This window comes from Prionailurus bengalensis, chromosome B1 (genome assembly GCF_016509475.1).
Source record: "Prionailurus bengalensis isolate Pbe53 chromosome B1, Fcat_Pben_1.1_paternal_pri, whole genome shotgun sequence".
NCBI classification, from domain to species: domain Eukaryota; kingdom Metazoa; phylum Chordata; class Mammalia; order Carnivora; family Felidae; genus Prionailurus; species Prionailurus bengalensis.
Genome location: NC_057344.1, coordinates 185,150,614 through 185,177,232, shown reverse-complemented (window position 1 = coordinate 185,177,232; position 26,619 = coordinate 185,150,614). Strand labels below are relative to the sequence as shown.

Genomic DNA, 26,619 nt, shown 5'->3' with positions numbered 1-26,619 from the left:
TAAGTTACTAAAAGTAGTTTTACTCCAAGATACGAAGTACCACATCTAGAGCTGAGCTACAAGGAATACTGAGGAGCTGTGGTTTTTTTCTATCAAAATATCTAGGAGATCTATTTCTCAAAAGAATTCTAGAAAATGTCTTTTTTAAACAAAGGAAGGGTGGAAAAGTGATAGTTGGAACAAATGAGGATCCATGGCCAAAAAAACCCCACCACTGTGTATGTGGAATTATGACCAGTATTTCTGAATGTCTTAGAATATAGAATTGCAAATGTCTGTATTTATGTATTTAAATCATCATAATAGATTCACTTTACTTTTTTTTTTTTTCAAATGTTTACTTATTTTTGAGAGAGAGAGAAAGAGAACACCAGTGAGGGAGGGGGAGAGAGGGAGAGACAGAATCTGAAGCAGGCTCTCCACTGTCTGCACAGAGCCCGATGCGGGGCTCCAACCCACGAACTGTGAGAACGTGCTCTCCACCGAAGGTGGATGCTTAACTGACTGAGCCACCAGGCGCCCCAGATTCACTTTGCTTTTGTAGACAGTACTTAACATGCTTCTTCATCATAAATTGTTGAGTATTGAGGATATAAAAAAATAAGTTGTTAAAATTGACTTTTTTTTTTTTTTTGTTAAATTTAGTCTCATTCCTCCTAGTAGTAAATTTTAAACTTTGACAGTAATCTCTTTATTGTATGGGACATGTTTTCAAGAGGATTTTATGCCCATTGAAAAATAACAATTTTTGTGAATTGTACTTACTATCTATAGTCACTTGTAGCTATAAAAGCATTTTCGGTGAGTTACCTCTGATTCATAACCAAGTTTTAGCAGAGCAGATGTAGACTACCAATGGAATAATTAGCCAAAACATATTAGGGGGTTAGAGAGCCCTCTGTGTAACATTTAATTTCTTGGCCAGTTTTATATGAATAATTAGTTTTAAGGCAGTTAAAATGTCTTCTCTTGGGATTTCACAGTTGTCACTGATAGCTGTAATCACTAGGGAAGTAGAAATATTCTTTCCATCGAACAGATGGCTTTCCTAGCTCTAGTCCCTAACAGTGCCTATTGAGGTTGATGTTTATGTTGGATGATTTCCTAATCACACCTTTTGAAAGATCACACCTGGTAATAGAATATGATGTAGATGATAAAATGACTTAGTGAATTTGAGAACTTGTAAAAGTTGGAAGTGTATATAGTTCCCACGCTCCTGGGGAAGGTAATCTGTTTGTGTTAGAGCAATCGGTAGTGGCTAGTAATGCCTCAGCTGTCCTGTCAGGGATTCCTTAGCTACCTCTTCCACTTTTTGACTTTCATTAGCTCTGACATTAGTGTGCTGTTTTCATTTCTGTCTGGTCAGATGATCAGCCCATCCAGTGCTTTGAGGCATTGGTAGTTTCTGTTAGGAATAAGGATAGGTTTCCATTGTGTATGAGGAAGATTTCCAGAGGATACAATGATGCAGGGGCTTACAATTACAAGATCACATCTTTTTTCAGCTCTAATGGCAAGCTTTTGTGGACATTTTACTTGTTACTAATGGGATTATCTTATCCCTTTTTAACACGTCTGTTTTCTTTCTGTTTGGAAATTTAAAAACTCTTGCACACGTGTATTGGAGATTTGCATGTATGCTTATGCTCCTGAAATTTCAAAACCATAGTCAACTATTAAGAGTCTAAGAACTTTCATTTGTAGGCTATATTTACTCAATAGCAATAAATGTTTGTTTGCTTTGAAGTCATTTCTTAATGGCATCTGAAAGCCACTGACATTTTGGAGATTGGTGAAGACAGGTTGCCTTTTGGAAAGATAGGGCTGGGCTTTCCATCTTTAATGGAACTGGTTGGGGCACGTAGTAAGAGTAGATACAGTTATGGTAGATCTCAACTTTGGAGCTATCAAAAATTTGTCAAGGAAAAAAATTCTGGTGCTTTATACTTGTCAGAGGCAGGGTAGTGGTGCCATTTGTTAGATGGGATGGCACAGAGATAAATGGCACAGTAGAGGAGTTGAGTTAGTGTTGAGGGGGAGAAGTTTCTGGTTTTGAGTGTGTTTAGTTTGAGGCCCTTGTAGGAGAGCCAGATGAGGACATCTGGTGGCCAGGTATGTATATGTGTTATGTCTGTGGTTCCTGGAGCTCAGGAGAGAGGTCCAGGTTGGAGATACACACCTGAAGGCTGTTAGATGGTAATTATAACCTTGGGCGTGGGCACAACGTTCCTTGGGAGTTGGCGTTAAGCAGGGATGAACTGCTGGTGAGCACCAACATTTAAGGAATCAGTAGAGATGTAGAAACCAGTGAAAGGAAACTAATGCAAGAGACAGAAACCTGGGCAGTGTAATGTCACAAAAATGAAAAGAGTACTTTCAGAAGGAGGGAAACTAGTCACTTGTGTCCAATTGGAAAGAGGGCAAATGCTGTAAATCCAAGTGTTCACCAGATGTAAGACTTCAAAGACCTTGACCAGAACAGTTTCAGTGCAGTGGGGTCTGTACTGGGGATTGTCATGGGTGAGGGCACAGAGACAACTCTTTCAGGAGTGACGGCTGTGAACTTGGTGTGAGGGACGCTGTGTGTGTTGTGATGGAGCTTTTGAAAGTGAAGTAGGCTGGACTTGTTTAGCTGCCGATTGGAAGGAACACAGAGAGGGAAGAGGATGAAACTTAGATTGAAAACTCTGTTGGTGCTTTTTACAAAGGGTTTTTGTTGGGGAGGCGGGCGCACATTCAGTAATGCTGTGACTGTGAGGAAGTTCACGAATTTGATTCTGTTAACTTCTCAGTCTTTTCACGTGCACTGTCTCGAGTTAAGATTGAGATTCTTTTTTTTCCTCCTGAAGGGGTGGCGCTTATGCTTGGTTCTTTAATGTTTTTTGCTTGGTGTCTCTCTGATTATGTGAAGTGGTGGTTTTCATTTCCTGTGAAGCCAGAGAAGGTTGCGTGTCTTTGGGATCTTGATGCGCACACACTGCAAAAGCTGTGCGACACGTGCAGCAGTTCGTTTTGTACTGTGCACTGTGCCACAGTTTCTAGACTTCTGATCCCTCACCTGTATCCATAGAAAGTTAACATGTACCACAGTGTATGTGATGATGTATTCAGTTACGCTGAACTGTTGTACTTTAATAATAAACACAGCAAAATATGTACGGAAATTTGAAATGTTGAAAAATACTGTGATAAAAATGAAGTAAAGTTTTAAAGATACTTTAATAGAATGGAAAAAAAACTTTTTTTTTTTTTTAATCTTTGCACATGTTTTTTAGTGGTGGCATTGTATTTAAAGACCACTTTGCTATTTTTTAAATTGTGGTAAAGTGTACATAATATGTACTTCATTAATTTTTTAAAATCTTGGTTAATTTTTTGTGATAGGGTCATTCAAAGGGCTAGATTCAAGTTCATTTTATTTCTATATACATCAAGTGATTTTTCTTAGCTCAAAAGCCATTGTTTACCTTAAGTGATTTTAATTTTACAAAAATAACTTGTAGATAGCATACTACAGGAAGCTGCCTGTCTTCACAAGAAAACTAATCAATTTCAGTACATTTTTGTATAAGAAAAACGAGTAACTGTCTTGTCTCACAGCCCTTTGAAGTGCTTTGCCACTAGTTACAGAGCAAAGCAAACCTCTGTGTGGTAGGAGAGATTTTCCTGGTTACTTCTTATCTCGTGAAGATACAATGTTTTACAAAACTAGCCACATCCATAGCATCTGGTAGTACTTTGTGCCTTTCTGTCATCCTGTTGTCACTTGCTAATGAAAGATAAAATGAAAGTTCTTGTGTGATGGGATTTCAGTACGCTTTTTACAGGAATCTGCTTTTATTTTGGTTAAAGCAGCCATGCTCACAGCAGATAATGCTCTCACTGGTTTTCTGTAAAATGCTTTTTATTAAACTCAAAAAAGCTCCCTCCTGAAGATACCTTGTCTTTTTGTTCATTGCTCTATCACTTGCACCTGGAAGAGTGCTTGTTATGTAAAAGACACTCAGTAAATATTTAACTGTATAATGAATTTGCAATTGAGAATATTTTCACATAGATATTTTCTTAGAAAATTTTGCATTTCATTAAAAAGTCAGAAAAGACTATAAACTAAGGCATATTAAAAACCCATCTATACTACCAACTATATGGCAAATTATATTATGTAATTAAATTTTTTAAAATTTATTATTATTGACAGAGCATATGAGTGGGGGAGGGGCAGAAAGAGGGGGGTGGAAAGAGGATCCGAAGTGGGTTCTATGCTGACAGCAGCCCAATGCTATCCAGGTGCCCTGAGCTTGTGACTCTTGATCTCGGGGGTCCTGAGTTCAAGTTTACTTAAAAAAAAAAAAAATCATACTAAAAGGTAGTTTTAGTGAAAGAGACAGTGTGGCTTCTGGATTTGCATGATGACAGATTAAAAGATGTCAGGCTAACTCTTGGTAAGAAACATGTTTTACTCTAAATTGATAGTTAAGCAAGATGAACAAATTTAATTGTCTGAGCAAAATGTAATTGTAAAGGAGAGGAACTTTACAGGAGTTAACATGTTTTATACATTAATTTGGATTACCTAAATAATTACTTGAAAATTTTTGCTTTATTAAGGTGTGTAACGTTTCTGATTTAACAATAAATATAGCACCATTATACAGATTAATATATAATCTCTGACCTAGGAAAAACATAAATACTAAGACTATTCAGACAGAAGTAGGGAAATAGGGCAGTGTGAAGGCCGAATGTTAAGATCAGTGGGAAAAAGACATAAATATTTGACTGCTGGGATATTGTGATTTATGAGAAGTATATATTTGGTTATTCAGATGACCACACTGCCTTTTTCATATAGGTCTTCATCCACAGGGCATGGTTCATAGTTGCTAAAACCCTTGGGATTTCCTAAGAGATGGGAGTGATAAGGGTTTCTCTTCTTACGTTAATGAGATGACTTTTGGAAGGCCCCTTAGGATGGGGGCTGGTTGCCAGAGGGAACCAACCTTGTGATTAGAGGGATTCCCCGCCCCTCCCCACCACCTCTGTAGGTTGAACCAATTACCAAAGCCCAATGATTTAATAAATCATGACTTTGTAATAAAGCCTCCACTAAAACCCAAAAGGACAGGGTTCAGAGAACTTCCAGGTTGGTGAACACTTGGAGTTGTTTACTTGGGAGAGTCGTGTATGCCTGGAAAGGGCATGGAAGCTCTGTGCCCATCTTCGTACCTTGCCCTGTGCATCTCTTCCATTGGGCAGTTCCTTAGTTCTATCCTTTTATACTAAACTGGAAGGCGGTTCCTTAGTTATATCCTTTTATACTAAACTGGAAATCTAGTGAGTGAAATGTTTCCCTCAGTTCTGTGAGCAGAACTTGCAAATTAATCAAACCCAAGAAGCTCCTTGGAACCTCCAATCTATAGCTGGTCTGTCAGAAGCACAGGTAATAAATTGGGCTTGCACTAGCATCAGAAGTGAGGGTGGGGGCAGTCTTTAGGACTGAACTCTTCACCTGGGGAATCTGTCTCCAGGTAGTGTCAGAGTTGAGCTGAATTGTAGGACATCCTGCTGGTATCCAGAGAATTGTTTGTTGGTGTGGGAAATACCCTCCCCATGTTGTAATTGGTACCAGAACCCATTTAACCACATACTTAGGTCTCCAGGCATCGCTTAAACTTTTTTTTTTGAGAATGCTCTGTGACATAAACAATTGATTCAAGGCAACTATGTCTGTCAGAGTAACTTCTTCATATGGTCTGTTTTCTGCACAAACTTTTATCTTTTTCTATGAGCTTTCTGTTTTGATGGTATGTTTATATATTTGGAATTATGTATATGCTAGATGGAACCTGCTGCCTTAGTTTATACAGTCGGTTGCTCAGTAGGAAAGCTATAGTAGCAGCTTCTCCAGTTAAGAAGGGAAGTATGCCAAGAGCTGCTTTGGTGTATGTGTGTTTGTGTTTGTTGCATGTCTACTTTGGGATCACAATGAGTTGATACTGTTTATGATAGCGATACTGTTTATCTTTGATTAAAGATCAATAAAAAGTCATTTAAATTGTTTTAAATTCAAAGTAGCATTAATCTCTACCTCTGAGTTTTTGTCCTAATGGTAGCAGTTTTAACACATCCATTGTTTTGTCTGTAGGATTGGAGTTGACCTCACAGCTTTTAAAAACCAAAACCAAACAAAAAACTCTCCGTGGCATTTTAGTAAGTCCATATTTGAGAAGGTTCATAGGAATTGTTTTGTCTAACGCATACAGGAGTTTCTGCCACGATGCCATATATATCTTGACAAACCTTGGACTGCAAAATCATGCCGTGAAAGTAATAAAGCTTATTGGGGCAAAACGGATGGATGGGGCAGACTACTGAAAATCCATGGAACTCTGCTCTTGAATACTAACTAAGAACAGTAGCAATTCTAATAAAAAACAAAAAACAAAAGACCACACTTTTTGTACCTTGTATTACCATCAGTCTTCGGAGTCTTACACGTTGAGCTATAGCCTCCTCCCTGTTGTAGGAGTTGTAAGTTCTAGAAGGGCATTGCTTCCGAGAGACTATTCATTAAAATTAAAAATTGAATCCGAGGTGTGTAGCCTTCTTCATTAATCCATTGTTTGAATACAGGTGGAATTTTTTTGCAGTTTCTTCATCTTCACAGGCAGCTTTGTTTTGCCAAATAGGTTAATTTAGCCAAAAGGGTAACAATTCCTGAAGCCACTAGATCAACCAGTATTTACAAGAAAGAAAAGTACTTTTGTAGATTTTTCAGGGTTTTTTTTCCTTAAAATATTCATCTTTTGCTAAGGTTTTCTAATTGTGAAAAAGCTTGTTCCAGTTGCCTTAAAACATTAATATGCTGGGAAAAATCATGTTAATGTCCATATGACTTCCTTTTTTTACTAGCTTTATTTCCCTGTTTCTAGTCTCCTGAGAAGTCATTCACAGCAAAGGGAGATACATTGTAGCAGAACAGAGTTTATTTTTGTTTTGATTGGATTTATAAAATTGCATATGGTGAGTGGCAGGTGAGTATTAGTTTTGGAATCAGACCAGACTTTGAATTCTGGCTCTGCCATTGAAATGTCACTTTCTGCAAGTTACTTGACTTCTTTAAGCCTCAATTTCTGTATTTATAAAATGGAATTATTATACTTCCCACAGAGTTGGTAGTAAGTAAATGAGATAATAGTAGACAATCTTTTTTACACACCAAGTTTACTAATAAATGTTAGCTGTTATAATTCAGAATATTCTTCAGAGCATGACCTAACGTACCACTACCAAGGAATATTTTCAGCAAGTTTTAACATTTCCAATAACTTTTACATCTTGATCAGTTTTATTTAATATAAAATAAGAGAAGACAGGATTGTGTTTTTATCATCAAATGTAGGTCACAAGGAAAGGATATATATAAAATGTAGTAAATGAGATTTGTATTTTCATTTTTTGGCAAAGATTTGTATAGTAAACTGATAAAATAATCAGAATATGCAGAAGCTGTGATTATATTTAGGCTCTTATGACGTGAAGGGGCTACAAACAGGTATTTTTCCTTAGGTTACAATAGGGATGGACTTTTTTTCATTTAAATGCCATTGAATGTTTTATATTCTCTTCCAACTCGAAGCTTTCATTTTGCCCGATAAGTTGATATGGAGCTCCATTTAAAACTTACTGCTCAGTCTTTTTAAAATTGATGTTGCCTGTTGACATTTTTATTTCTGAAGTTAAAAATATCCCATCTGCGAACTGTCTGGTATCATGCACTGAAATGTTTTCAGCAAATTCTATTCACAGTCATTTCTTAAACACCTGGTACAGACAAGAATTTTGAACACCTTCAGTTTTGTAAAAGATGAGTTAAAGTTTCGTCCTCAGTAGTTTGGGCTGTAGTGCAGAATCTGTCATTGCTCATAACTAACTGCAGGATGCCAGGAGAATACAATGGCTCCTATAATAGAGACATTTCACAAGGAACCTTGAGGTACAGGAGAAGAAGTTCATTCAGACTGGGGGTTTTAGCAAAACTCAAAGGATTTCTTCTTCCTCTTCTTATGTTTAAACTTTTAAATTATGCTAGAGGAAGATGAGTTCTGGAAATCTGGAGGCAGATTTTGTGCAGGAATACCTATGTACTGACTCTGTCCTCTGCCCCTCCCAGTAGGGATGTGGTTCTCTTTGGAGACCGATTAAGTTGATTCAAAAGCCAGGAGTGCCAGTGTTTACAAACATTCTTTGACTGGAAGAAAATAGAAAGTCAGTTGAAAAGTCAGCCCCAGTAGTGGCCCAGTGAGAATGCATCTGTTTTCTCAACTCTGCTGGAGCTGAACCTGAGTGTGGTACTGACAGCTGTGAGAGCCAAGGTTAATCCGTGCCAAGGTTGGCTGCCTGCGCTTCTCCAGATAGCCACTGCCGTTCGGTTAAGTTTGGTACCATTGGCTAAATAGAGTAGGAGCTAAATCAGGCCAGATAGATCAGGAGAGTCTGTCTTACCTGTCTGTGTAGGTGCTTCCTGCTTATTTGTAACCTATTGAAATGTAACACAGTTAATACAAGAATATATTCCTATGTCATTATTATGATAGTTTAGAAGTCTCCAATGCTGCTCTCTTCCTCAGAGGTAACCACTGTTAAAAATTTAGAACATATTCCTCCAGACAATTTTCTTTGTACTTACATGTTTAATGTACATACATATAGTTTGGGTTTTCTTCAGGGCAGATGGTCTCATATTCCTATCTTATGTTTATTTTAAAAATGTAATGGTAATTCTTAAGTTCTTTTCTTGGCATGTATTTAGGATTACTTCACTCTTGTTTTAAATCTGTGTGGTATTCCATACCCATAATATAGGTGTAATGGAATTTATTTAGCCACTTCCCGTTCGGTGTACAATTAGATTTCTCTTTTAGGAACAACACTGTAGTAAATATCTTTGTGTGGCACATATGCATGAATATTTTTGCAGGACATACTCAGAAGTGGAATTGCCAGGATACATACACATTTATAGTTTTGATAGATGCTGCCAAAACTGTTCTCCAAAAGCTTATATTACTCGCACCCATATTTATAGCAGTATATGAGAGTTGGTGAATACAATTCAATGGGAATGGAAACAAAGGGGATTCTGCACCGATAAAGAAGCATGAGTAAAAGCATGGAGGCAGGAGAGCCTAGTTGGTATGGTGAGGAAACAAGGAGTATAGAATCTGATGTAGAATATAGGAAGGAAGAAGGGCTTGTGGAAGATGAGTCCAGAAACGTAGGCTGGACCAAATAACAAAGTATTTTTTAATGTGTTGTTCAGAACTTTAAACTTGAGTAGACAATGGAAGCCTTTCAAAAGGTTTTCATGTGAGCTGCATTTTAAGAGCAGTAACTATGAAGGCTAGATTTTTGAGGATGGGAGATTGGCTATGAGGCTGTTACAGTGATCATATGCAATAATGAAGGTCGCGGCCTTAGAAACGAGAGGAAAAAAATCAGATTCAAGCAGTGGTGCAGATTTAAAATGAGTCTTAGTGGCTTAGGATGAGAAGGTAAAAGATTGAATGTTGTGGCTCTCCGAGTGCCTAGGTGGCACCTTTTATGAAGATAACAAAAATAGAATGAGAAACAGGTTTGGGAAAAACCTAGGTTTGAGGAAAAATAAGGGAAGTTTTTATTAAAATATAAGGAATAAAATAAGTTACTATCCACTGATATATTTCTATAAGGTATGTTCAGGTTTTTTTATTGTGGTAAAATATACGTAACAAATTTTAAAATTTTAGCCATTTTTAATTGTGTAGTTCACTGTCATTAAGTACATTCATGTTGTTGTACAACCGTCACCATCGTCTATCTCCAGAACTTCTTCTGTCTTCCTAAACTGCAGCTCTAAGCCCACTAAACAATAAGTCTCCTTCCCACCTTACCCTGAGCCCTGGTAAGTAAGTTGGTAACCATGATTCGACTTTTTGGTCTCTATGAATTTGACTGCGTCAGGTCCCTCCTGTAAGTAGAGTCATACATTATTTGCCCTTCTGTGACTGGCTTATTTCACTTAGCATAATGTCTCCAAGCATTATGTAGCATGCGTCAGAATTTTATAGCATGCGTCAGAATTTCTTTCCTTCTTAATGGCAAAATAGTATTCCATTTGTGCATATGCATTTAAAAAATCTATCCATCTGCCAGTGGACACTTGAGTTGTTTTTGTTGAGGTTTTTGGGGGGAGGGGATAGGCCTTATTTTGTTTTATTAGAGTGTGAATACAGTAAAATTGAGTTTCATAAAACTGTACAACCACGGTACTCGTGTAGATCCACTACTAGAAAATAGTGTTTGTTGCCACAAAGATGATTACAAAAGATCTCACTTTTTTACAACTCCTGCATATTATGGCTATTGGAAAAATGACCCCAAATGCTTATCCTACCAGTGGGCAGACGCTGTGATGATCCAAGGTATAGCATAAACTGGATTTAGAGGACTTCAGGCTTTTAATATCATTATTGGAATATTGTGAGGATTAGGCAATATGTACAAAATTTTGTACTCTTTGAAGTGCCCAAAACACAGAGAAGGTATTGTACTAGATGTTCTAGCCTGCTTATTGTTTAACCGAGGAACTGTTTTTGAAAGAATTTTGAATTATTAGGTAGATGAAATAAAATAGTCCCTGCATCTGATGAAATAACCTAAGTGACACAGGTTTCATAGAAGAGAGGTGAATGAGCTGCCACCGAGAAGGTGTTACCTGTTAATTGTGAAACTGCCTCCAGAATCTTGATGACTGTCATAATAATTTTCTAATTGAAATTACAATGAGAACAGAGAAGTGAGAATAAGTGTATGAGGGAGGTTCCTTGCTCTTTTTATTCATTACTCTCTAGAAAACATATATTTACTTCCCTAGCTCTCTGCAGTCCATTGCTCTGTAGCAGAGTTGTAATTATAGGCCCACCATCTGAATTATAACTTTTATTAATACATTTCATTGTAGTTCCATTTCAGAAAAATGTGTTGTTTTGGAACTCATTCACACATGCTTTTCCTTGCTGTTCCTTTCCTATCAACACATACACCCACACATACTGTTTGTTGCATGTCAAACTTGCATAGCATTTGGCATTGGAAGATTGAAAAGCATGAAGAGAATACAAAATATAGATGAAGATGGTAAATGGAAAAGTAAAACAACAGATTAAAAGGAGTGTCTGGAGACTTAAACTAGTTCTTCCTAGGATGGCTAAAGTTATAGGACAGCTCTTAGCTTTAATAATTTCTTTCAGTCCCACTGTAACAGGTAAGCTAATGGAAGATAATTGGTAATTTAAATGAGATGCTTAGCATGTGGAAAGCACTCCGTGTTATCTGTTAAAGTTATTATTTCTAATCTGTGGGTTTGAGACTGAAGCATTTTAGTAGCTGGAGAGCATCCGATTATAGGTTGCTGTTCTTAGCTGAAATTGCCTTTATTGTTTAACATCTACAGTGTTTGACTATGGATTATCTCCCTTAAATTAGTCTCTGTTATTAGACATTTTCTTAAATGTCCTTGCCACTCTTCTTTTATTTAATACTGACAATTGCAGATGGCCCAGGATGCATAATTAAAATATGAAGATTATCAGAACACTTGTTTAATAAAGAATACTTTTACCTCATCAGTTTTTTTTTTTTTTCCTAATCCAACTGCAAGAAGGAACTAAAGAGACTAACTTGACTTGTCACATCTCCCTACCCTTGGCAGAAAGTTCTGATAAACTGTAATTTTAAACTCTATCAGAATATCTGAGCATATCCAGTTTATGTATGTCCACATCAGACTACTCAAACCACCCTCAAATCTGCGGTCTTCCCCAGCTCAGTAACTCACTCCATCCTTTGGTTTTTTAGGCTAGAAGAAACTTTGGAGTCACCCTTGGCCTCTTCCTTTTTCCCTCCAACTCTGCCATCCAGTGTGTCAGCAGATGTTGTTAGTTTTGTCTTTAAAATATGCCCAGGGGCACCTGGGTGGCTCAGTTGGCCAATGAGCCTCAGGTCACAATCCCAGGATCATGGGATCCAGCCCCGTGTGGACCTGCTTAAGATATTCATTCTCTCTCTCTCTTTCTCTCTCTCTCTCTCTCTCTCTCTCTCCCTCCCTCCCTCCCTCCCTCCCTCCCCCCCCTCTCTCCCCCTCTCTCCTCACCCCCCTGCCCCTCTCCCACTCACATGAGCATGTGTTCTCTCTTTCTTTCTCTCTAAAAAGATGTAAAATATGCCTGTAGTTTTTGTCACGTGTGACATTTCCACTGCTTCCACCCTGGTGTCAGGCTCCGTCATCTTTACCTCCGTAGTTAAGTATCTGCTTGATTTGTCTCTGCTTCTTCTTCCCTTATGTCTCACCATCTTTCTCTGCTCACCAGCCAGACTCATGCTCATCTTCCTTGGCTTAGATCTTAATCTTCCTCGACTCAAAATTTAGAGTAACAAGCTGAGGCCTTGGTGATCCGTGGTGGCCCCAAGAACAGGTGCATGCGCACCCCTACCCATACTCCCTCACCCTCACACAGTGGCTCGTCTGATCCATTGTCCTGCAGCCTCTGTGTCCTGGCCACACTGGTCTCTTGCTTCAGGAGTCCTGGCCCTGCCACTTTTGCCACCTCCTTCAGGTGTTGGCTCAAATATGACCTCAGTGAGGGTTTAGTTAAAGTTGCACCCCATATCCTGTCTTCCTTGTCCTTTTCTTCTCTGTTTCTCTCCATAGCATTTACCACCATATGGAATTCTTAATTACAGTGTTAACTCTGTGCTGGATTTTGGTGTGATCTGTGCAGTCAAGTATCCTTAGTGCTTAAAAACGGCTGCCACGTTGTAGTTGTTCAAATATTTGTTGAGCTAATGAATTTGTCAAGAGAAAGGAGAGAATGCTTGAAGGCATGATGAGTTAGAGCCACAGACTGGATCATCGCCTGCATAATTGGAATAAACATTAAGTGTGAAAATTTTTTCAAACTTAAATCATAAGTACTTCTTGAACATTAAATTAAAACATTCCTAGGAAAGTGTTTTATTTTGATTCTAGAATTGTGGCATTGGCAGATGTAACTGATTCCCAAATTGTGCTTCCAGAGTCAGTAAATGTTTATGCCTCCACAGGCAGGCAGTGTTTTTTAATGCTTTCATATAGAAGCATTATTACTGCAGTTTTGTGCAGGTATTAGCCACCAAGATTGTGATGGGTGAGATGTCACGTGTTCAGTAAGTGTCTAACCTGTGACTCCTGACTCGACTGCAGAACTTGATCAGCACATTCTTGTGTTACTCATGACAACATGCTCTTTTTAAGTCACCAAAATTTGCATTTTATTTTAAAGAAAAAGGGACCTAAGTAGCTAAGCTGAAGGAGATAATAGAAGCTCAGTTCACCCGTAAACTCATAAATGTGTACGTACATAAAAAGTACGAAAAAAGTAGAGGTAAATTTGACTCAGGCTCTTTAGCATTTCTTAGTTTCCTCCCAAGTCCTAGAACGGAAAGAAGCTTCTGTTGATTTGCTTGTTTTGAATAAGCATATAGTAGTGTTTATGAGCTGATTTACTTTGCTGCTACTGCTTTTGCTTCCCTAACATCCTTTACTCAGCACTTTTGAACTACTGGTTTTTCATGTCCCTCTCCACTTTCCCCCCACTCCTAGCTTTGGTCTCTGGGACAGGTAACAACTTGCTAACACCGATCCATTTGAAAAAGGATAGGGGTGTGTGTGTGTGTGTGTGTGTGTGTGTGTGTGTGTGCACGCGCGTGCATGCCTGTGTGTAATTATGTTTAAATTATACCTGTGTATATATACTGTGTCATCTAGAATTCTAGCAGAAATATGGGGGCATATCGTGGTTGAACCCTGGGTGTTTATTTAATTTTTTTTTTTAAGTTTATTCATTTTTGAGAGAGAGAGAGAGAGACTGAGCGTGAGCAGGGGGAGGGCAGAGAGAGAGGGAGACACAGAATCCAAAGCAGGCTCCAGGCTCTGAGTTGTCAGCACAGAGCCTGATGTGGGACTCAAAACTCACGAACTATGAGATGATGACTTAAGCTGAACTCGGACACGCAACCGACTAAGGCACCCAGGTGCCCCGGGTGTTTACTATTTTAAGAGTAGCAGCAGCCTCAGCCACTTTGATGGAAGTTTTTATCGATGTTACCGAAGATTAGGATATACGTTTTAAGAAAAGAGTTTTCCCAGTTGGGAGTTCCTCAGAAGTAAAATTAGGTGAATATTCCATCTTCCAGAATTGCTGTATCACAATGTCTTTTAGTTATTGAGCCTTGTTGATCTTGAGTTTAGCCTCTTAGCTATAGGTTCTGATGTTCTCTTATCCCTAATTGGAAAAGGAAGTACAGTTTTATTATCAGGATGGGAATCATGATAGTTTATGATTCTCGGAAAGATTCTTTGAAAATTACTCAAAGTTAGGTTTAACTTTAGGTTTATAATCCTCTTTAGCATTGGCAAAAACTAAAGTTGAAATTCCTAGAATGTGTGGTTTTCATACTTTTGATAATAGCAGTTGTTAATTTTCTGTCATTATATAACAAGATTGTTTCCAAAACTTGGTTGACAGAAATTGTTTAAAATTCAAGTGTTTGTAGAACACATCCTGTAAATTGTTACAAAATTTAAAAGACTTTGCTTCATCAACTCAGTATACCATGTTTTCTCAAAATATTTTTACATACAATAAGCTTGTGAGGATTTATATAAAAATACCAACTTGGCTCAGTATGTGATACGTTGTAGGCACTGAAAACATTAAAAAAAAAAACTTGTTTTTCACTTCTGGTCTCACCTATTTCTTTTTTTTTTTTTTTTTTTGTCTTATTTATTTATTTATTTATTTATTTATTTATTTGGTAATGTTTGTTTATTTAGAGCACATGAACCAGGGAGGGGCAGAGAAAGAGGGAGAGAATCCCAAGCAGGCTCCACACTCTCAGTGCAGAGCCCAATGTGGGGCTCCATCTCAAGATCTTGAGATCATGACCTGAGCTGAAATCAAGAGTTGGGATGCTTAACACTCTGAGCCACCCAGACTCTCCTTTACTCTTATATTGTCATTGTGATGTTAAAGTCTATTTCACACACTGCTCCTGCAGTTTGGGGGTCATGTGAAGAGGTCCAGAGATCTGAAACACCATTGTGTGTTCTGAGAAATCTCTAAGTTCCACTATGGCTAGAACGTACATTGTATTTGTTTTTTTTTTTTTAATTTTTTTTTTCAACATTTATTTTTGGGACAGAGAGAGACAGAGCATGAACGGGGGAGGGGCAGAGAGAGAGGGAGACACAGAAATCGGAAACAGGCTCCAGGCTCTGAGCCATCAGCCCAGAGCCTGACGCGGGGCTCGAACTCACGGACCGCGAGATCGTGACCTGGCTGATGTCGGACGCTTAGCCGACTGCGCCACCCAGGCGCCCCTAATACGTTTAATCTTAAGAAAGAAGAGTTGAGGGGGGAGGGGGCAGTGTGGAGACAAAAAAAAAAAAAAAAAAAAAGGAAGAGCTGGAAAAAATGTTTGCAAGAAGAGTTTTGAAGGTTCTTTGTTTTGCTAGAGAGAATATATACTTATTTTTTTAATCTCTATTTACTTTGAGAGAGACAAAGACAGAGACATAGCAGGAGCAGGGGAGGGGCAGAAAGAGAGGGAGACACAGAATCAGAAGCAGGTTCCAGGCTATGAGCTGTCAGCACAGAGCCCAACGCAGGGCTCAAACTCACGGACCGCGAGATCGTGACCTGGCTGAAGTCGGACGCTCAACCGACTGCGCCACCCAGGCGCCCCGAACGTACGTTGTATTTGTATGGGTAGGAGAAGCTAAGAAGCTGCATCAGGAAAGACCCTGTGGGAATGCAGTTGTCCAGCTAAACCCCAAGCGCACCAACCTGTATTCTTTCATAACTTTCTTAATTTTGTGTTCTTTTGTCGTCCAAACTTAATTTCTTCAAGAGTAACTCTACCTCCGTATGTTAAAAGCTGGCAAATTTCTGTATCACCTTTTAATGATCTCTTAAATTTTCTGTTGAGATTTCTCGTCACTTAAATGTAAAGAGTAGAATTGAGAAAGAAGGAAACAAAAATATGTGACAGATCAAAAACTTTTTTGGAGTATTTTCTGACCTTAGATTCTTGATTTAATGGATAAATTTTCTTGCCCTTTATTTAGAAACATGAAGTTGAAGGACAGAAATAAAGAAGAATTTAAGAGTCTGTGATTTAGAAAGTGACCTGCTAGTTGGCATGAAATCAATTTATTGGGTTACAACTAGCATTTAAACTAAATCATGACAGAATAGGATACAGTTTATTCCTGAGTGCGTATCAGGTTAGGTACAAAAACCTACTTTTGGTGATGGTAAGCAAAGTTTGGAAAACTCTTATTTAATATTTATGTATGCTTTTAGCATTTCTATCTATATTGTGAAGATAGTATTCATTCATTTACTTAGGTATTTGAGAACCCACTGCTTCTCTTTCTCATCCTCTGTCTCATTTGGGCAGTATTATGTGCCAGATACTGTTCTAAAGCTTTTATATGTATTAACTCATTTTTTTTCTCTTCCATTACACAAATGGTATTTTTATCCCAATTTTTCAAAAGGAGAAGCTCAGGTGCCTAGTGATGATTAACTTGCTTGAAGTTGCATAGCTGGCTCATAAGTTGTGGATCAGGGATTCAGATTCAGACCCAGGCAGTCTTTTCTTCAGAGCCCGTTCTTCTAACCACCATGCTTCATTGTCTCCTGTGTGAAGACACCTCTCTGACACTGTGATAAGTGCTAGAGGTACATCTGAAATGGTTCTTGATGTCATGGAACTTAGATATTTATAAATGTTGTGTGTATAATTCTCTATATTTGTTAAAATATATAAAAAGATATACAATGTGGGAAAACACTATATATAATTAAGTAACTGTATATAATTAGCATATTACCATGTTATAAATTTCAGTATCGTTGACTGTTATTTCCATTGTGTGGATATGCCATAATTTAACTATTCCTGTGTTGGGAAGAAATTCTCATTCCTTTCTTAGTAAGTAATATTGCAGTGAACATCAGAATGCATTCATTATTGTCATTTCAAATTACTATGTGAGTCTATTTACAAAAACCTAAAAATTTGAAGTTACTGGCATCTGTTTCTAATTTTTTGAAGTTTACCCTTTAGCAGTAGTGCTAATCTACCTTCATAAGCATTGTATTCAGTAGTCACAAACAAAACAGAATTCAGTCAAAAATGTCCTATGTCAAACTATCTTCTTTTAAAGTCTGTGTTGTCCTTAATATTGTCATTGCAGTATATAAGTCCTTCCTAAATATTTTCTTTCATTTACTCAGATGTTTCTTTTTTTAATTTTTTTTTTTAATGTTTCTTTATTTTTTGAGAGACAGAGACAGAGCATGAGTTGGGGAGGGGACAGAGAGAGAAGGGGAGTCACAGGTCCCGAGGCAGGCTCCAGGCTCCGAGCTGTCAGCACAGAGCCCAACGCAGGGCTCGAACTCATGAACCATGAGATCATGACCTGAGCCGAAGTCGGACGCCTGACTGAGCCACCCAGGCGCCCCTCAAATGTTTCTATACTTACTATGTTTTAGAGTATATCAGACATGTCCCCCATCATGAACATTCTTTGTTTAGTTGTCAATCATGTATCCAAAATGTGGCGCATAACATTTTCACATACTTAGGTTATTAGTGCCTAGTTTGTTCCAGGTCTTTGGTAGTTAGATAATACGTTTAAAAAGATAAAGATAACAGTTTCCCTGTTGGACATAGCATAGTGAAGGAGGCTGTAACGACTGGCATGGAAATATATTTGTCTCTTTTATAAGAAGTGAAATATTTTGTAGACAGTTGCATAGAGTCTTTAATTAAAACACTAATTTTACAATTAAAAAGTATATAGTTGCACATCAGAATTTCTGAGGGGCATTCGTATTGTAATCCACTATTTTGGATATTAATGCTTGTAAAATGAGTTATACAGAAGGGTTAGTGTTATTGATGAAGATATTTTTAAAAAGACCTTTAAGTTTTTATTGTAATAGTTTGACTCTTAAATGTAGTAATTCTGCAAGATTTTGTTTCAGCAGTGTATAAAGTGGTTTCTTTGAGTCATCTAACTACTTAACCAAACAGTGGCCGTAGTAGTTGTGTTGATCACTTCTGCAGTTAGTTTTGGAATGTAGTGTGGATGCATGGTTTCCATTCAAATTTGAAATTGTTTAGGAGTTTCCTTTCCTTAACTTGGCGGATTTTTCTTTGGTGCTTTTTGTTTCTCTTTTAGTTTAATAATGCTTTGAAGTATTGGAGGGAGCTGTCCATCTACTTTTGGGGAGGGGGCTTGTTTTGCTTGTATTTTTAATTACTGATAACCTGACTGAATGGCCTCCCCTCTCTGAGCTAGTAAATATCTCTTTCCATGAGGCTAATACTGGTAGCAGTTTATGAGACAGGACCTATTTGGAAAAATGTGGCAGTGTACCCTCTTTTTTTTTTTTTTTTTTTCTTAAGTAGGCTCCACACCTTACATGGGGCTTGAACTCATGACCCTGAGATCAAGAGTCACATGCTCTGCTGACTGAGCCAGCCGGGCATTCTGGCATGTATCCTCCTAAGGAAAATACTTTTCGTTGCTCATTTTTCTTTGGTCATCTAAAATTCATGTGGATAACTACTGTGGTTTCCAAGTCCTCTTGAAAAGATATTTAAGTGTATAACTTCATGGAAATACTAGATTTCATTTGTAGGACTCAAATGGAGTTTCTGATTTTAGTGTATATGCCTGATTCTAATCCTTAGTGGCTTGACAAAGTGTACATATAAACCATGGCTACAGATCTATTTACATATGTTTGACTGGGTTTTGAGTGAAGAAGGCTTTGTAAAATTAAATTATTGTTATATCAGCCAGGTTGAAAAACAAACGTAAGTGTTGGACTTGATTTCTTCTGACTTACTCTAGAAGATAGATTGGCGTAGCAGATTGCTTAAATAATCTCTGAGCCCGACCTCCCCGCGCAGAAGGAGGCAACTAACTCCTCAGTCTGGGGCGTGGTAGACCAGAATGAAATAGCAGTGGTGCTTTGCACGGTTCTTGGCATAATGACAACGGATGTCAGTCTCAGGACCCCCACTCCCCCAGCAATATTCTGCAACAATATTGTAACAGAAAAGTGCTGAAATTCTAGCTAAAAGGTCTAGATTTAGGTCCTAGTTCTTTTGCTGCTTGCTCTCTTGGGTCAGTTAGTTGACCACAGTGTCCATTTTGTCCTCTATAAAATGAGGTTCTAACAATGAAACGACGTAATGAGTAAGAGCTTCGGACCTAGGCTTTGATTCTTTTTTATCTAATGTATTTATATTTTTCCCTATTTCCCAATAGTTGACATTAATTTTTACGTGCAAGGGAGGAGCTGTCCTTCAGGAATATTAAGCTAGTAGTTGTGTGTAGGACGCATTTACTTGGAGGAGCAGGGTATAGGAAGCCACGCGAGCGCCCTTCCAGGGAGTTGTAACATCTATTGGCCCGTCAGGAGGCCTTGAGGTGAAGTGAGAAGGGGCAGGGGAGTTCCACTGCGTGGTAAAACAATCTGTTCAGAAAGACTACCGTGGCTCTAGTGGATTTCACTGGGCCGGGTCCCTTGATTGTGTTCTTCATTAGCTTCTTCCTGCCTACCCTGGTAGAGTTCTTTCCTCTATGCAGTTTTGTCACTGTTGTCAGCTTTCTGAAGAGAGACCTGTATTTGTTGCGTTCTCCACAACCTGCAATAAATCTAAATCTCAAAAATATGTAATTTTCTGACATTGGACTTTGAAAGGTTTTCATCAATTGAACCTACTTTTGCAAAAAGGAAATAGTTCCACTTTTTCCTTAACACAGACTTTTTAGTGCTGGCTGGGAAATTTTGTCATTTTCCATTTCTTGTCTTTTACCGTCACACGAGCTGTTCCATAGACCCAGAGCATAACAGACCTGTTCCGGTGACTCTTTTTCTTTGGAAGCCCTTTTTATGGCTTGCTTTTACTTCAGTCATCCTAAAGTAATTTTAATTGCTTTATGACAAATGCATATTGATTGTCAGTTAGTTTTACTTTCTCTGTGTAGCTTGAGTACTCCTTCTGGTGACTGTTACAGATTGCCAAACCTGAGGCAAAAGTAGAGTGAATTCTTAGATTTACAATGTGGCATATAAACTTATCGTATCACTTGAATAATGAAGTGTTTTAAGTATTTTATATAAGAAAGGTGGGTGGGAGTGAGGACCGCGGGACGGAAACCTGCCAGGGCAGCCACAGAGCAGCAGTACCACTTGGTAGTTAGCCATGTGTTGTTCATTGATACGTGCATACTCTTATAAAAGTAAGCTTTACAAACTGGAGCTCTTTTCAGCATAATGACTTCCATGGAATGAAAAAGATTTAGCAATGTTAGCATCAGGTGGGACAGGACCCTCTGCTGTACTTACTAATGAGTTCCCTTTTATACAGGTTGTGTGGGTTATTTTCAGCTCTCTTTTAACAGAGAATAGAAGAGTTGGTCCATCATAGGCACCCACCAAGTGTTCAGATCTGTCTTTTAGATTATTTTCATTTCGTGAAAAGAACACTGAAGAATCAGTTGGGGCAAAGAGATTTTATGGGGTTTTGTTGGATCTCCGTAAAGCCAGAGCTGTCGCGCCAACTGCTAAGTGTGTATTCCTTCTCATTCATAATGAGGCCTCACGTTAAAAAATGACTTCCGTAGTAGCAGCAGCAGCTTTGTTTTTGTTAGTCGTGGCAGCAGTTAACAGGGCACCAGTGGCTTAACATACCAACACTTAAGTCCTTATTTTTTGTTTTTGTTTTTAAGTCATTGAAATTATGAGACTATCATTCAAATGGAAGCGTTATAGTTCTTCGGAACCATTATGATCTCAAAAGGAAAGGAGAATGATACAGATACACTGGCTGAGGTGTTTTGAGGTGCATCGAAGTGTTCCAAGCTGTGACTTACCTTAACATGTTCTTGAAGTACCATGGCGTGGATTAAAAGGTATGCTTTAGAAATCTCCCAGTGACCCCAGGGTCATGGATAGAATGAACGCTCATGATTCTATATTTAATTGTCACATAGTTAAAGAGATTTTAATACTTAGATTATAGATGTGGTTATGGATTTATGGTGATAGTATTTTTTCTTTTGTTAAAAAAAAAACCCATGTATCTATCACCAGCTTGATGAATGATTCCCTCCCCACCCCACCCCACCCCCGCCCCAAGAAATGGTTATAGAAGACACTGGGATAGATACTTTCCCTGGATTTTAATAGTGATGGGCTGTAATTTCTTTTACCAAATAGTTTAGGAATTATTCATGTATTAGTCTGTAATAAGCTCTGTGGTCTGCATCATAGACTAGTTTGTCTGCCGTGCTGTCATTTCATGGCCTGAACAGGAAATAGTTGGTTAAATGCTTTAGTTGGAGCCTTAATTTGACTAAACAAAATCATTCTTACTTGGACCATTTATAGTTCATGCTTGTTTTTGTTTTTTACAAATAATTTTTCCTGAGAGGAAAATGAGTGTCTTCTTATTAACAGTGATACTGCTTCTCTAATTAATCATTCATGTGTTTGTGGTATGTAGTCCCACTGTTATTTGTGGTTGCTAATAGTGGTAATTCTAGGTTTCATATTACCCACTTAACCATCAAAAATTGTTAGGGTTTTTGTGTTCATACATTTTATTTGACTGATGTAGTCAAAACTACTTTTTAATTATTTGAAACCTTGGAAACCTCCTACTTTTGTATGGTGTGCTTCCTGCTAAATGTTTGCTTAGGGATGGTGGAAGTGAATAAACCCAGGAAGAACGCAGAGTTTATTACTGTTGTACTGGGTTCGGAATTCTTCATCTCTTAGGTAATGAAGGAAAGTATATTGGGAAGGTAACAGTTTAAATCATTGATAGGTAAATTTAATAGAAATATACCAGAGCAGTCTGTAATTTTTATCAGTTGGGCTACCTTATGTTAAGATCTTTTGACAGGTTAGCAGTTAAATTCTAGGTGGAATTTAGTTATTAAACATAAGACAAAAGGGCTTTATATTAAATTCTAGCCTATAATGACAGCAGTGTAATCAAGTTTTGAGGTAAGGTCGGCTGCTTGTTAACCAAGGCAATCATTCAGTTCAATAGTATCTACTCTCTAAAAAGATCTTTTCTGACATGGGTTGGAGATGATATTGAATACATTGTTTATAAAATGTATTTCTTTATAATATTTGCTATTTCAGCTTTAAAAATCTCTTTTTGTGGGATAGTACATGGGGCATCTGTTTTTTTGTTTTTTGTTTTGTTTTGTTTTGTTTTGTTTTGTTTTGTTTTGTTTTGTTTTAACTCCACAGAGGATTCTTGATGCAGAGACCAGAGTTGGGAACCCTTTGGAAAAGTTGATAACTTAGTGGTTAAAAGCTTACACTCTAGTGCCAACTGACCTATGTTTCAGATCTAACACTTAGTTTATTATTTTGACAGGTTGTAAAAATGATATGGAAAAAAGGTTTATATATTAAAAATATAGTAACATAAGTATACGTAATTATATAATTTATGTTAATGCATTTTATATGTGTGTGTATATATATGTGTGTGTGTGTATGTACATGTACATATCTATATATAGGTTATATATCTATATAAATAAATTCTACACACAGTGCTGGGTAGGAAGCCATTGTTGAGTAACAGATGATTATCAAATGCCAGATCAGGAACCTGGTCTGGGAGGGGGGATGCTATTAACATATTTTTCTTACCTTGAGTTTTACACTTTCTCAGATGATCTTCCTTGAGCTAAATGAACAATCACTATTTGACTGATGCTTTCAATTCTTTGGGCTTTTTCTCATCAGTGAAAGGTGGTCACTAGAGACTGGTAATTTATCTATGGTCCTCTAATTCTGCCCAAGTAGAGCATTCTCTAAAGCTATGTTTTTCAAATTGCAGGTTTCAACCCATTCATTAGTGGGTCAAGAAATTGATTTAATGGGTTATGATCAGCATTAAGACACATATTAGTTTTTTTTTTTTTTTTTCAACGTTTATTTATTTTTGGGACAGAGAGAGACAGAGCATGAAGGGGGGAGGGGCAGAGAGAGAGGGAGACACAGAATCTGAAACAGGCTCCAGGCTCTGAGCCATCAGCCCAGAGCCTGACGCGGGGCTCGAACTCACGGACCGCGAGATCGTGACCTGGCTGACGTCGGACGCTTAACTGACTGCGCCACCCAGGCGCCCCTAAGACACATATTAGAATAGAAAATAAAATATCAGAGAGCATGGGCTATAGAAAAGGCTATTTAAAAAATATTTTGTTTCAGGTTTTTAAAATGCCGAAATAAAATGTATACACATTTGTGTTGATTGGATTGCTTTAAGTGTGCCTACCATGGTCACAGATGCTATTGGTCTGTCTTGTTTCACCTTGTTAAGAAATAACCAGGATACGTTCCAGTCTGTGGCTTGTGATGGTATGCCATGCTCTATATTACCTTCAAGGGTCCCCTTACCATCCCTTTCATTTGAAGTGAAGGTTATTATAGGAGAGTATCTAAGGAGTAGAGGAGAATAGGAGAACATAATGGCGTTTGAGTGGCATTACAAGGGTGTTTTATCAAGTAGAGTGATCAAGTATACTGCCCCTTGGCATACATTCTGGTATTTACCATCTATAGATCAGTGATCTTCAAACTGCCAGTAGTAGCCTATTCTGGAGTCAAATTAATAAGTTACTGCCTTTCCCCCTTAATTAAATGAAGCGGAAAAGAACAGAATAGCAAATGTCTTAATGTATCCCACAATATGGCTTTGTAAAACTTTTGTTTTAGGGGCATGTATATGTGCCAGATTGCAGAGACCTAAGTACTGGTCAGTTGGGAAATTGTATGAAGCTCAGTCTTACAAATCTAGATCGCCAAACTGACCCCGGCCAGAAGACTTCACATATCTAAAACAGGATTATCAGTTCAGTCAGTGGTCTTATCTCTGATGGTAGGTTATAGTTAATGAGCTGTGAAACATTTTTGTTGTTGTTGTTGTTGTTTTTAAGAGAGACGGTGCATGTGCAGGGGAAAGAGGGAGTGAGAGAGAATCTCAAGCAGGTTCCATGCTCCTCACAGAGCCCTATGTGGGGCTTGGTCCCATGACCCCCAGTATCATGACCTGAGCCGAAATCAAGAGCCACTCAGGTGCCCCTTTGTTTTTGTTTTTTATCATGTTATTGGTATGTGTGAAGAGGTGTGAGCTTGCCCTGGTAAATATTTAAAGTCTCCTAGGTAAGAAATTTATAATATATACTGCTTGAGGACGAATTTACTCTTACTTTACATTGATGAAAGTGGCCCATACAGTTAAAAAAAAAAACAAACCCAAAAACCTGATGATATATACTAAAACCCACCCAGTTCATTTTCTCATTCCTTATATGTTAGGACTTTGCATGTAATAAACAGGTGCTGCTTCAATTCAGAAGATAGACATAAGTTTAATGTTGCAAAAAGATTAAGCATAAATCAGATAGATTATAATATTTAGTGTAGTTAAATGTTAGACCTTTTATTTTTTTGTATTTGTGCCTCTGTCCACTGCAGTGTCCTGCTAACAGGCAGATATTTGTTTTATAGATTTGTTGAAGGTGATCACAGAGTTTCTGGTGAATATTTTAAAATAAAGCTTCAAAGTAGGACAATATCAGCATGTGTTTGTTTTAGGATTGTGTCTAAAATACAGTTTCTCTCTAGAAAACAATAAGAGAATGAAGACTTCTGGTAAATGGTTTCATAGCAATGGAATTTGTATATTAGCTTTCTCCACTTGGGAGTTGAAAAATGGAAGAAATCTTTGCCAGAATAGGAGGCCAAAAGATGATAAGCACAATTCATCTTTCTTTGCAAGTTCTTGGAATTTGAGTCAGACGTACATAGTTCCTGCTCTGAATTGGGTACGATATACTAAACTTAGAAATCATGTTTTGAAATTACAGAAGATAAAGTAGTAACCACCACCCCCCCACCCCACCCCCCCAACCAGTGGATTAAGTATGCCGTTGATGGTAGGTTGTCTTTGCACCAGTGTGTGCAGGGGTAAATTGCTAGTGGTGAGGCAGAAAACAGCCTGTGGATTCAGAGAATGGGAAAATTAATTCCTTTTTTCCATTACTCCATTTCCCCAAAACCTCCCACTCCCCACCCGACCTTGCCTTCTCCCAGACTGTTCAGTTCTTCCTACCCTCATCAACAGCATCGCTTGGCTTTTCATCATTATTTAAGTCCGGTTTATTCTCAACCTCCTCTCTCTTCCTCATGCTGCTTCTCCTGTTGAGACTGCAAAGTTTCATGGTGTTGCTTCCTGGCATTTATTTCTTCTTCACAACTATGTCCCTTTACTTTAGTTACCAGCATGCATGAGAATGAGAGCAACTTGTATCCTTTATCTTTGGTAGATTTTTCCTCCTGACATGTAGTTTAGAAAGAAACTAAACTGTATTCTAGTTTAGTTGGCCTCGAACTGAGAGCAGTGGCCACAGATGGCCCCAACCACATATCTAGGATTAGAAGAAAGAACATTTCATAAATTACTGTTAATTATTAGATATGGTTCCAGGATACTTTTGGTTACTAAAAGCAAGTCAAAACTCTCTTAAGAATGAAGATTAGCTGCTTTGAGAGTGTTTTAAAAAGATGTTTTAGATTATGAAAATAACAAAGTTTTAAAAATCTTTTGTATAAATGATAACATTGTTAGCATTAGGCACTTTCTCAAGCTAATTTATAGTACTTTGAAAAACATTGCCATTTTGCCTGTTTCTGGAATCTGGGATATCTATTAAAAGAATACTTTAGAACCCTATCTCAAGCATGAACCTAACTGAAGTGGAATATACTAACTAGGTCAGTAATTGTCATGAAAATTGGGGAATATCTTGCTTGTGAAAAAAAAAAAAAAGAAATCCGTTTATCTTGTAATATTGAACTGCTAGGTGATTATGGGGAGGCTAGTGCGTAGGTGAGCCGGAAATGTGCACACATGCCAAACCTGTTGCTTAAATGAGGGGTACGGTTTTCATTATGGAGACCTTATCAGCCATGTGGCCAGGTTCTTACACATCAGAGCAAGTGAACTGCAAATAAAATAATGGCAGCTTTAGATGACGCCCACAAGTCGTCAGGTGTTGCTTTAACAACCGCCACGTCAGCATATACTCTTTAAAAATAATAACTGGAAATGTACGACTTTGGAAAATAGCGATCGGAAAGGACAGCTGCCTTCTTCCACTCCCCCGCCCTGCCCGCCCCTTGCTCACACGCTTGTGCTCTGTGATTATTTGTTATAAGGAATCCTGGGGAGGAACTCTTGGGGTGGTCGGTAGGACAAAGTATGTTTTTAGAGCATTTACTTTGGTGGAGTTCTTTTGTGTTTCATTACAACAATGGGAGGACCAAGGTGATTAAAAATGTGCTGCAAGTGCTGATAGTAGCAGCTAAGCAGCTAGATTAATCAAGTCTGCATGAAATTTACCTTTGT

General features: G+C 38.0%; 1 protein-coding gene across 10 annotated transcripts in view; it reads left to right on the top strand.

Moving 5' to 3' along the window:
• Window positions 1-26,619, top strand: part of RBPJ (recombination signal binding protein for immunoglobulin kappa J region) — a 218,639-nt gene that overhangs the window by 131,916 nt on the left and 60,104 nt on the right. For 3 of the 10 annotated variants that reach the window (XM_043572834.1, XM_043572840.1, XM_043572833.1), the window contains exon 2: window positions 20,906-21,088. The exons of the other annotated variants lie outside the window; for them this stretch is intronic. In XM_043572834.1, coding sequence (XP_043428769.1) covers window positions 21,072-21,088 — 17 coding nt within the window. In that variant the 5' untranslated portion in view covers window positions 20,906-21,071. The remainder of the gene's footprint in view (window positions 1-20,905; window positions 21,089-26,619) is intronic. 10 annotated transcript variants of the gene reach the window in all.